This window comes from Podarcis cretensis (assembly GCF_951804945.1).
Source record: "Podarcis cretensis genome assembly, chromosome: 6".
NCBI classification, from domain to species: domain Eukaryota; kingdom Metazoa; phylum Chordata; class Lepidosauria; order Squamata; family Lacertidae; genus Podarcis; species Podarcis cretensis.
This window is the reverse complement of record NC_137175.1, coordinates 52,310,050-52,322,102: the sequence shown is the minus strand read 5'-3', so window position 1 is coordinate 52,322,102 and position 12,053 is coordinate 52,310,050. Positions and strand designations below refer to the sequence as shown.

At 45.2% G+C, this 12,053-nt stretch overlaps 1 protein-coding gene and 1 long non-coding RNA gene across 2 annotated transcripts in view; both read left to right on the top strand.

The window, feature by feature from the left end:
- The window catches only part of ERI3 (ERI1 exoribonuclease family member 3), a 200,039-nt gene extending 188,330 nt beyond the window's left edge, over positions 1 to 11,709 (top strand). The window contains exon 8 of the mRNA XM_079980539.1: positions 10,288 to 11,709. Coding sequence (XP_079836665.1) covers positions 10,288 to 10,370 — 83 coding nt within the window. The 3' untranslated portion in view covers positions 10,371 to 11,709. The remainder of the gene's footprint in view (positions 1 to 10,287) is intronic.
- Positions 3,172 to 8,010, top strand: LOC307218343. Its single transcript, XR_013839925.1, has 2 exons — positions 3,172 to 4,502; positions 4,894 to 8,010. It is a non-coding gene; the product is annotated as an uncharacterized lncRNA (long non-coding RNA).
- Positions 11,710 to 12,053: the final 344 nt, after the last annotated feature.

Genomic DNA, 12,053 nt, shown 5'->3' with positions numbered 1-12,053 from the left:
GCAGGCTTTAGCCTTTTGGTCATGTAAACTATATAAAGTTGTTGCCCTGTCCCCATGCTTGGCCAACTCATCTTTTTGTTTTTCACACACAGCCCAGAGGTCCACCTTTTCTGAAATTCTAGGAGTGTCTCTCATTTCCCCCTCTTACTTTTCCTTGGGGGCTGGGACCTAATCAGCTCTTAACCAGATTTTGTTTGTTTTTTCTTTAGCAGAGCTTTGGTGCTTCTTTGGGGGTTGCCACCAGTGCTATGCTACCGTTTGCAAACATTTTTCTTTTTGGAGGGGTGCAGATGGGAGGATTCACTGCGTTCAAATGGGGAATTGGGTTGCCTAAAACAAATGGTCCACTTTGAGAGACAGCACCACACTCTAGGCAGAGTAACCCTGGGTTGACCCCATCCATACGCACCCCTAAACCAATTGCATCTTATTATTACAATATCAATATACAATATTCCAACAATAACAACATTGATTTTCCAGTCAGAGGCTGCACCTCAGCCTGTTTTAAAGAGGAGGGAGTAAATAGCAGCCCTCATTAAAAATCTATAGATTGCCCCCTCCCACCAGCCTCCTTCCCCTCCCAAAAAGAGAAAAAGCAGTTTATATTCATTAGAGCTATTGAATATAAAGTAATATGTTTGTGTTGGACATTGGGGTAATGTGATAATCTGTCCGCATATCAGAGAGAAATCCACTTAGCAGCGCTGTCAGCTTGACAAGAAAAATGGGCCCATAAAGCTGGCAAATACATTGCGGGGAAAGAGCTAAGCATGTGTGTTTTGTGTGTTTGGGAGCCATTCTGTGCCAGTGGGCAGGCCTACAAAGGGAGCATTTGTCAGTTCCGAACAAACGTGTGGCATTCTCAGCTGGGGAGGTGGGATGGTTGGACATTTAGGAGTGAAGGTGCTCAGTTGTGTAGGTCTCTGTCTTTATGGTTGTGGATGTTCCCCACATGGCAGGCCCTTCTTTTTATGGCTCTTACACAGATTCAGCTAAGACTGTTGTAGTGCCAGGATGGCCTCTCCCTGCCTTCTGCTTAAAGCAACCAGGTTCACCCACCTGGTGCAAATACAGCAAGGAATCATTGCAGTGGAAGAAAAGGTAGCAATATTGGCTGAGGGTGAGCAGTTCCAGTATCAATCAGATGGCTCCGAATTGTTCACTTCTATCAAGACAAGGTAGCTTGGGTCCAGAGGTTTGGTTTCATTTTGTGCAATCTGCAATCTGATATATTCTTTCCAAGCTGGCACTGTGTGACTCTCTCAGGGTGTTAGATGGTAGTGGAAGAATTCATCACTGGTCCAACTTAGTTGTGACATGCAAAGGATATCTTTTTAGGAGAACTTTCTCAAAGTCTTTAATTTGTTTGCAAGGAAGTATTAAAAGTACAGGAAAGAGGAATGTTCAGAAACCCTTCAACCCACCATGCAAAGGATGAGCACAAGCAACAAAGTCATTCAAATTGGGGTGAGACACTTCCGGGTTGGCGCCATCGCCGAATGGCGGACTCCCTCCGAGCTCCGGAGGGAGCCGGCTCGGCAGGGGCTGGGTCCTACCGCGCCGGCGACGCGGGGACCCTCAAAAACCATGGGCGCTGAAACCCATGGACATGGTGACTCGGCTGGCACCTTTTGCGCCCCCCCGACCCGCGAAGGAGCCTTTTTAAAGGCTGCGGAGCGGGTGACGGGGGTGGTGGTGCTTTGAGTCCTTCGCTTCCCCTGCCGAGCGAAGCCGCATGCCATTCGACGGAGAGCGCTGACTTCTTCTATTGAAAATCTGGACTTAAAAGAATAACCCGTGAGTAATCGGAACCTGGACTAAAAAGGGGGATAATTTTTTTTAAAAAAATCGGAGCGAGCGGGGGAGGCGCAAAAAGGAAGTCAGCCCCCCCCCCGTTGTAGAAGAGTTAAAGCAAAGGATTTGACAACTAAGATCGAGTGCAACCCTACTTTGACAAAGTTATTAACTTCGCGAGGGAAAATCATAAGACTGAGCTGGAGGAGAAAAGTGGAATTGAATTGAATTAAAAAGCAACCCCCCCCCCCGGAACCCTGGGAGCGATTTGTGAGAGCGCCGGGAGAAGAGAAATAGAGGTTTTGACAGCTGTCAAAGAGCTGTCAAAGCGGAAGAATAAAATAGAGAACTTTGTTACGAGGACTTTGCCGGTTACATTTGTTACAAATTGGATACAAATTGTTTTAAACAAGGAATAACAAGTTATTTTGACTGGTGGACGTGATCTGGAAGGGAATTCAGTTATTGCAAACCACCTAGAGGAGCCGAGGGATATTACAAGTATTGTTGGCGTGGAATTTGACCAGAACTTTCTATCTCCAGGGAAACTGCAGAAATGGAACACTATTTTGTCTACAGAGGTCTACACACTAAAGGAGACAATAGATTTATCTATTGAAGAATGAAAGGGACTTGACGTAATGTTTTGTTCCTGAATAACAAGCCTCTGCAGAGGAATTAGAAGCTTTTGGAATTAGAACATTTGTGCAGGAGAGCAGGAAAAAAAAAAAAAGGAGTGAGATCAACAAGAACAACAAAAATAATAAGAACGGGACAAAGCTGGAAGTGGGAACATTTGGGACATCCAGATTTGACAGGCTTAAAGAAATAAAATTGGAGTTTTTACTCCTAGATATAAAAATCTGGATGGAAGAAATGGGCCTTTTTTGAGACAGATTCCTTCCAAGATTGGACATTCGAAATTAAAGATGACTGGGAAAGGACTATGGCTTAGAGAGATGTGGGAACTCCAGGAAGACATCAGACGTTGAGGAACATTGGGAACGCAACTGGGAAAGGGGGGAGGGAAATTTGGAATCCAAAGGGTGTAAAATTATTTTTTTTACTTTTTTCTATTTTAATCTGTATTGCATATTAAAGGGGGGAACTCGCGGAAGGGAACAGGTCGATTTTAGGGGATGGAAAAATATTTTTAAAATTGGGTCAATGATAATAAGTTTAAATTTGGGATAAGAACTTGTTGAATTTTCTTGTTTATTTGTAAGAATTGGAATACAGGAGGGGGAGGGGAGGGGAAGTCCCGGAAAGATGTTATTGGGAAAAAGATTTTAAAATTGGATGTTTTGTTTTGTTTTTATTTTGTTGTAATTGGAAAATCTTAATAAATATCATTTAAAAAAACAAAAACAAATTGGGGTGAGACAATATACCGTGCAAGAGCAAACTGAACCAGGTCTGGCTATAGTGCAGGGATGGCACAGCTAGACACAAGAGGGTCAAATTGTGTGGCTTTCCCTGCATTGAAGAGCTGGTCCAAATGTGGACAGCCTGGCATCTGTGTCTACCCTTGAAATGGATTGAGTGTCAGCAAAGCCTCCTATTCTTAGTTGCCATTTTTGTAGAAAATACTCTTTCAAGGTAACAACGAGGAGATTTAGGAGATTTCATATGGCTAATAATTCCCTAAACAGCCATCTGACGGTGTTGTTTTAAAAGCCGCTTAGTTTTTTGCTTTGGAGTTTATGAAAATCTCCCGCACTAATATCCCGGGAGCCAGCCTATAATTGTGTTATTAAATCAATCGGAGCGGATTACATTGTAAAATCAATAAGCGGCTGTAATTGCATATTAGAAAGTTGTTCGGCTGTTGTTGATTTTTTTGTACACGGATAATTGTAATAAGCGTGTTTACCTTCGTGCTGATTTGAAGTCAGTCTTGCTAAATGACTTGTGGCAAGTGAGTTTTGCAATGGCTTGTTAGGAGCCACCTGTACCAAGTGTCTGAAACACACCTGGCATAGTCTGGTTTAAGATAGAGGGGCACAAAAGAGTGTCCCGGGTGGGAAGGCTGGCAGCTTGGCTTTCTTTGCACTAACACAACCAAATGGGACAGGATGTGGTAATAGCCAGAGTAAATTTGCCCAGAAAGAATAGCCCACAGATGGCAAGAAATTGAGAACAGTCACACTGGGTCATGTGATTGGCTTAGTATCCTGAATCTTCCTGCAATGGAAATTTATTTCACATGTGTGTTATGTAGTAGCTTTTCACTTGACCTGTTGCTCCCAGGCAAATTTGTGAATTGCCTACATTGAAAACTTTTTACATGGGAAATGTAGGGCAATACGAAAGCTCTGACTGTAGCATTCAATCTGTGATGACTGTTTCACACATGCAAGTTGCAATATGATGTCAGAAATCAAAGAACTTGATGTGTGAGTATTCAGATTAATTCTGGATCTTTTAGTAGAAATGCCTAGCAGAACGTTACCCACATTAGGGTACTTCCAGTTGATCGCTTCTAGCTACTGGAGACCTAATATAATCTGTATGGAGATTTGTCTATTGCTCATCTTTGGTGATCTCATTCAGACTGCCACTTGTACTGGGATGCTATGTATAATAATTACTGTAGTAAATAGGGTAATGTATTCCAGGTGTTTAGAACTCTTCCTGTACAGTATCTCAATAATCTTTACAACAGCCCTATGAATTAGACCAGTATAGTTATCACCATGACGCAGGTGGCGCTGTGGGTAAAAGCCTCAGCGCCTAGGGCTTGCCGATCGAAAGGTCGGCGGTTCGAATCCCTGCGGCGGGGTGCGCTCCCGTCGTTCGGTCCCAGCGCCTGCCAACCTAGCAGTTCGAAAGCACCCCTGGGTGCAAGTAGATAAATAGGGACCGCTTACTAGCGGGAAGGTAAACGGCGTTTCCGTGTGCGGCTCTGGCTCTGGCTCTGGCCAGAGCAGCGATGTCACGCTGGCCACGTGACCCGGAAGTGTCTCCGGACAGCGCTGGCCCCTGGCCTCTTAAGTGAGATGGGCGCACAACCCCAGAGTCTGGCAAGACTGGCCCGTACGGGCAGGGGTACCTTTACCTTTACCTTTACCTTTACTAGTTATCACCATATTGCAGAAGAGGGTTTGCAGCTAAGATAAGAGAATCTTAAGGCAGACTTTCTCTGCCTTGGATCCTCAGGTGTTTTCTCCTGCCTTGGGTGCTCAGGTATTGGATGACAACCCCCAGTATGGACAGTGGTCGGGTGGTGGGGATCAAAGTTCAACATTTGATGTAGAAAGGTCAGTATGGATTCAGTCAAGGGGCATACAGAGAGAGAAGACAATATAAACTGAAGATGGTCCAAAGGGGAGCAACCAAAACAGTGAGCTTTGGAAGCAAGAATCCCCCTCCCCAGATGTTTTCATTGTGTGTACCCACTGAAGAAATTACGAGTGGCAGAGCAGGTGTAGGTCAGTTTAGGCCAACTATAGAAGTTAAGGAAAGAACATCTGGAAAGATAGCCTGCAGTATCCCCTTCAACAGGCACTAGGGGCATGAAAGAGCAGGTTTCAGAGGGTGTATGAAAGAGGAAGTCCCACTGTAGACAAGCAATAGGCTTGAGACTCTTGATGTTTCTATCGAATCAGCTAAGGAGATCTCTCAAGAGAAGATGGAACATACGGAGTTTACAGAACCAGGTCCATGTTTCTGTTCCACTAAGTCATAGTGGGTCCTCAGTTTTGCCTATAATTGTAAACCAAGTTTTTACCAGGGTCCATTGTTTAAGGTTTTTTGCCCCTTTAAAAATCTTTTCACATATCAAGAGAGACCATTGGTGGTGGTCTGCTTTCCCCCATAGATTCCAAGAATATGAACCCCTCAGAGATACCCTCCGCAATTCCTGAAAACACAGGTTTCTTTAGCTGGAAATCAATGAGATGTTTTCAAGGGCAGAGAGGAATCAGAGCTCTTCAGGTAGAAAAACATACTGCAAGAATGTTGAACATCACCACAGATTTGACGAGCCATTAGACTTTGTACAAGGCAGAGAAGTTATGGGACTAATGTCCAGCAGATAATCAGACATTTTGTACATCTAGAAGTGGATCTATTTGCTTTGTATTTCAGCCATTGAGACTTTGCCAGATAGCTGTACTAGGAAGCAGCTAATGCTCAGGTGTGCACATGGCCAAACTTCTATCTTTATGCCTTTATGCCCTTCCTTCTGATTGAAGATCAGTAAGTTTGGTGAAAGTGATACTAGTAGTGACTTGTTGCAGATATGGCCAATCCCTGTTTTGAATGTGTTCTGGCTGAGTGTGGGTGAGACGTGAAGCTGATGGATGTTCCCCCACCCAATTCTTTTTGGGGTGTGCCTCAAACTCATAAACAGAGCAAATTAAGTGTTGAGGAGGCCAAAAATAGTCTACAGCTTCAGCTGTAGGCTATTTGACTACTTGCAGCTACACACCACATAACATGTTCCATTGCAATCTATCTTACTCTCTAGGGTACTCTTACAGAAGGGTATCATAGCCCTTCTGACTTTTTTCTGCAATCCTATCCCCACTTACATAGATGTAAGCCTCACTGAATTCAACAGGACTTACTCCTGAGTAGACATGGTAAGGGTTGCATTGCAAATGGGCAAGCTCTGCTCATTATATAAGATCCCTTGCCCCCCTCCCATTTCTGTGGTCATTCTGCTGCTTCTTTGCAGCTGTTACCAATCTGACTAATTTATGCACCTTGGTGTATGCCGATTTCCTTTTTTTTTTTTAAACACAGAATTTTCATCTTCTAGTTGCTTTTGATAAAAGAATTATTGGTTTTGTTAGCCTAGCTGTGTAAACTCCCAACGCAGTTGAACGGTAGAATGCCATCTGTTTCCCCCCAGTTGTGCTACCAGCATTCAATAGGTTAAGCAGGGGGAAGGTAGATGGGGGGCTGTTTCGTGTATCTGTTGACACCCTCCCCAAATACTCAAGCTCCTGCACTTTGGGGCCAAGACAGGTTGGGTGGCAGCTTCCTGTTCCATTCGGCCCCTGGCGTTCATTCCTCAGTCGGTGTGCCTGTCTCCTAGACAGTGAAATATGGCCACAATTAGCCCAGATACAGTTCAATTATGATAAACAGCGCTTGCACCCTTTAAGCCGTGATTAAAAGGCCTCCCCCCTTTGATAGAGAGACCTAATTTCACATTATTATCGCTGCCGCTTGATTATAAAGCACTCCCTGGATTTACAGTTAAGAGACGGGTGTGGAGGCGCTGCTTTATCATTTACACATCAGTAATGATGCAGCTGTCCTTCTGCCACAACATCCATTTACTAGCAGGGGTGTGGGTGGGTGTTCTGCTTCCCTCCCCCCGTCAGAGTGGCAGCGCCACCCCATGTCATCCAGGCCCTGCCTGCCACATGCAAGTGGGCAAAGTCACCCTTACGGTAACAGCGTGATGAATGGGCGCACACTAATGAAATGGAGACATCAAGGCGTGGGGCGAGGAAGAAAGAGTGCTGATGGGAGGCAGCGGAGCTGTCCCGAGTCGGAGGGGAGCGGGAAGAAGGATCGCCTCGCCATCGTGTGCTGTCAAGGGAGAAATTACACATTTACTCTTGCTTTTTCTTAAGGAGACGGCCACCATAGATCAAAACATGGATTTACAAGCCAATTTTCAACATGAAATATAGACACCAGGAATCAATTTAAGGCTTGCTTCTATTTTAGCAAACTCTGCTTGCATTTAGTCCCAGGTAAATAATGCGAGCCAGCCCAACCCTGCTTCCCTGTTAGTTCAGAAGAGAATGGAGCTTGCTCCACTTACCGGTCCATCCTTCTGTCATCCTTCCAATATAAAAAATGAGGAAAGGTGCAAGAGCTGGACTGGAACTAGTGGGGGCCTGTGATGAAAGTCCACACCAAAAGTGTGCAGGAAACCTACATTTATAGCTGTTGCCCTAATCAAGGCTTTTTATTTAGTGTGTTGTGCAATACAGAATCTAGAATCTAGAAAATCTGAAATGCAACTTTAAAAGCATGTTTCTATCCCTCATTGTTGGTTTTTGAAAAGAAAGAAATGCGAGCAGTTTCTGTTAATGCTTCAGGATGAAAAAATAGATGAGTGGTGTTGCCAGGAGTTTTATCTTCTATTTCAAACATTTAGAGAATGTGAGGGGGGATTTCCCCTTCACAGCTTCCTTTCATGTCTCCAAACCCCTGCCCCCTTTGTTTTGTCAAAAAACCAAAAACAAATTCTGTTGATTTGCAATTTTTCATTTTGTATAAATAAAGGGCATTTTGCAGGGAAATTTGCTTAAATCATCATCAAAATCTTTTGCACACCTAATTCAAGATATCTTGGTAGAACAGTAACACAGCTGAGTCCATGGAGCTGAGCCCTTTTCTTCGTCTTTACTATATTCATGGAGTCGTTCTAATGCTGGGACTGCCAACCTGGCCCCTGTGGGCCCCACAGCACTCACAAAGCCTTCCTTCTCCTTCCCCAATGCCCGATGCCTGCGGGTGGTGGGGCTGGTGACCCCCCGTGAATATTTGTTTTATTTAGGTTGGGCGGGGATTGAAATGGTAGGCACTCCCTTTGCTTGTGGATAGCCTTTTCTGAATGGGTGGGTGGGTGGATTGCTCAAGCATGTGTGTGACTGAGAAAGGTGCAGTTGGGGAGAGGTGTATGTGTGGGGGAGATGGGAGTATATATGAATGTGGTGAGGGAGAGAAGGAAAGATGCATTTGGGCTGAGAGATGGGGAAAGATGCGCTTGAAGTGTGGATGTAGTGAATGAGAGATGTGTGCATGTCTGTACGTGTATGGTGAATGTGTGCATGTGATGCGTGTGCAAGAGTGTGTTGTGGCCACCCTGTATATTTTTCCTGGTACTGGGGAATGCTCCCTATTGTTATTAGACAGCAACAGTATCACAGAGAGGGGGTCAATATCAGAGCTAGCAGGACATAGCTCACTTCCCATGGAAAACCTGAGGTTGTCTTGGGGGTGGGGGAAAGCAGCAATAACTATGCTCTAGTTTTGTGTTAGGCCATGCTCCCACGGCAGCCATTTTGTGGCTGGCACCCATAGCACTTCCTCAGAATTTGAAATGTGGACATTTTGCCCACCGGGCCCTCGTCTAATGAGTGTTATTAGATCCCTCCACAGGTTTAGTGTTATTATAGTGGAGCGCAACCATTGTATGGTGTTTGTTCTCTTTCTTTTGTGGTCAACCTGGCATTTAAGACTAGCAACTAAGATATGCATGCTCCAACGCTAGAAATCAGCAGGGCCACCCGGTGTTACAGAATGTGTTTTTTTCCCCAATAGGATGTGTCCCTGCTCACAAAACTAATTTTTTTCAATTTTCAAGTGGTCAATGTAACTCCCAAAGCTGTACGGTCATACAAAACTGCTCCTTGTTCATTTCTCTTTGAAGTGAGAAATGCCAAACTTCTATTTAACTATATTTCTAATGTTATAAAACAAATTAAAGAATACAAACCAGCAATGTATGTTTTGTGTTCTCATATTATCTGTATGTATTTTTATGAGATATGAAATGAAAAATCTCCTTAAAATACTAAATCGAGGCTAGACCTAGCCTCAATTATATCATATCAGGATTACCACATGCCATATTATTCCTGTTTCGAAGAGGAAGTAGTTGTTCCACTTGAATTGATACAAAAATGAGTAGCTGGTATATTGCAGCCTTGGTCTAAAGCAGTGGTCTTCCATTTTTCAAAAGCTGGGACCTACTGGAAACTCCCAGAGCTTATGCATGTGGGTGGGGGCACAGCCAAGCAGTAAAAGGATGCAGTCTAGGCTAGGTGGAGGAGGGCTGTAAAACTGAATTAAACCATACCCCACTTTATTGGAAATGGCAGAATGCACCGTGAAGATCTACTTGCCACAGTCAGGAAGCTTAAGTAGGGCTGAGACAAAGGGCTCATCCACACTTCAGCTTTCCAAGAGGCTTTCTGCTTGTTCCATGCTTTTTAGGCACAGCTCTGAGCAGCTTTCCATTTGCCTTGCCTCTTTCCCCAGGAAAACCCACTCTTTACCTCTAAATCAGAGCAAACATCAACATGCCAAAATCCTGACTGGCATTTACTCCGATTCAGTGGTAAAGAGCGGGTTTTCCCAGGGGAAAGTGGTGGGACAAGCAGAAGTGTGGACGAGCCCAGAGACAAGAAGCACATTCCATGCTGCCAGTACTACCACAGCACATCTAGGGTGTGCATGAATCATAGAGGTGTTTGCATGCATGCATGCTTATGGGCACACTGGCAGCTTTTTTTCTAGAAGCAAAGCACTGCCTATAAGTATGGGGTATGTGTGTGATCCTTTTTTTCCAAGAATTTTCGTACCTGTCCAATTCAACATTGTTTTATTTATGTTTTAATATTCTGTAAACTGCTTTGAGATTTTTCTTTAAAATATGAAATGGTATAGAAATGAAATAAATAATAAGAATAAGAATAACATGACTGTTCTCACGCCCTTTCTTCCTCTGACCGGCAGATGACTGCAAGAACATTGCCAACATCATGAAGACACTGGCTCACAGAGGGTTCATCTTCAAGCAAACCTCCAAGCCCTTTTGATCTCTGGGGCCGGCCAGACAGGGCTGCATGCGGCCGGCTCCTGCTACCTGGGCGTGATGGGCTGGAGCATTCGAATGACAGAAAGAGGACAGAGGAACGAGCAACCCCACGACTCCGTCAGTTTTGCTGTTCTGCCAGTAGAGGCTGTATATATGGAACTGGAATCTCTGTGTAGGCCTGACGTGACTCCCTCTCTGGGGCCGGCTGCCTGCCCGGCCTGGCCCAGCCTGCAGCCCCCTAGGGCGCTTGCTCCACATGGTTAGAGACGTAGATTGTTTTCCCTTTTGTTGGCTTCCGATTTCCATTGGCATTTCTCTCTCTCTCTCTGCTCATATTTGCGCCTGTAGCAAGACCGTGGCGCCATGTTTGGGGCACTCGCCCTTATTACTTTGAGTCCAATATCGCAACAACCGCGGTCAAGCCCCCCTCCCCTTTTCCTGTGTGAATCTGTTACTGTGTCTCCTGCGTGTCAGCTAAATATTGACTGAGCAGCATCCAGACAGCCCCCCCCCCTTCGGCAGGCTTCTTCGCTCCTTCCCTTCTGTTTTGAATAAACACTAACCCTCTGATTCCTTCTGTATGTGATCTGAGGAAGCTCGGCTCTTTCTGTTCAAGGTAAAGTGCCTGTATTCCCTGCCCACCAAGAGCCACCTATCTCCCTGGGGCTCCATTCAGCAGGGGTTATCGTAGGCAGGAGCATCCTGGCTGATGCTCATCGCCATGTCCTGCATTTCTTGAACCCTGTGATCCCTTGCTCATGCCTCCTCAGAACATGGGGAACCCTACTGTGCATCCACCCTGCACTTGCGCATGGCCCCCCTATGGAGCATGCAGTCCATTGCAGGCAGTGGACATGCCCATTACTGCTAGCCCAGCAGGGGGCTGTGTTCCCATTACCCAGCAGGGATCTGCAAATTGACTGACATCTCTGTTACTGCTCCTTTGCTCACCTGACTTCCTCCTCCTCCTACAACAGCTGCAACTGACTTGTTGCTTTGAGAGGTGTGGCCTATTCTTCCTATCCTATTCCCATCACCTTGGTCCAGTGTGGGAAGACGGAAATAAAGAATGAATCGCCCTCTCCCAGCTCAGTATTTTCCTGAAACCTTCTGCCCTAGCTTTTGCTGAATGGATCCCCAGATGGATAGGCTCCAGCTGCCACCTACCTGGGAGCCACACCAAGAGTCAGGCTGTGAGCTGATACAGGCACTGGGCCTTACCGGTAAATAATGCATGGTGTGTGGATGTTCCAGCTGAACCCAACCTGACCTCCTCATTGGCTCGTTATTCCCATCCTTGCTGTAAATGTGCCACATGAATAAAGTTTGGGGGAAAGGAACCTGGCTCCTTGTATGCTGTAAGGGAGTGGGGCCGGGGGGAGGCTTTATCTGAAATATGCTGCTAAGTAAACTCCTTTTCCCAATACCTCTTCAACTGCCCATGTAATCTGGCAGTAACTGCACAGATGTTTCTCCCATCCTTAAATGGATTTGCGTTCTGGGATTGTTTTGTGACACAAGTATCATGTACCTTCATGAGAGAAAATCACCCACATATTCCCATCTGTAGCCAAAACAAAAGCTGCTTCCTTATTAGTTCTTCCCCAGGAAAGTATCTTGAGAATAGGTCATACTTTCCTTCACAATAGTTAGCCTCCTGCCCTGTGCTCTACACCAGGGGTGG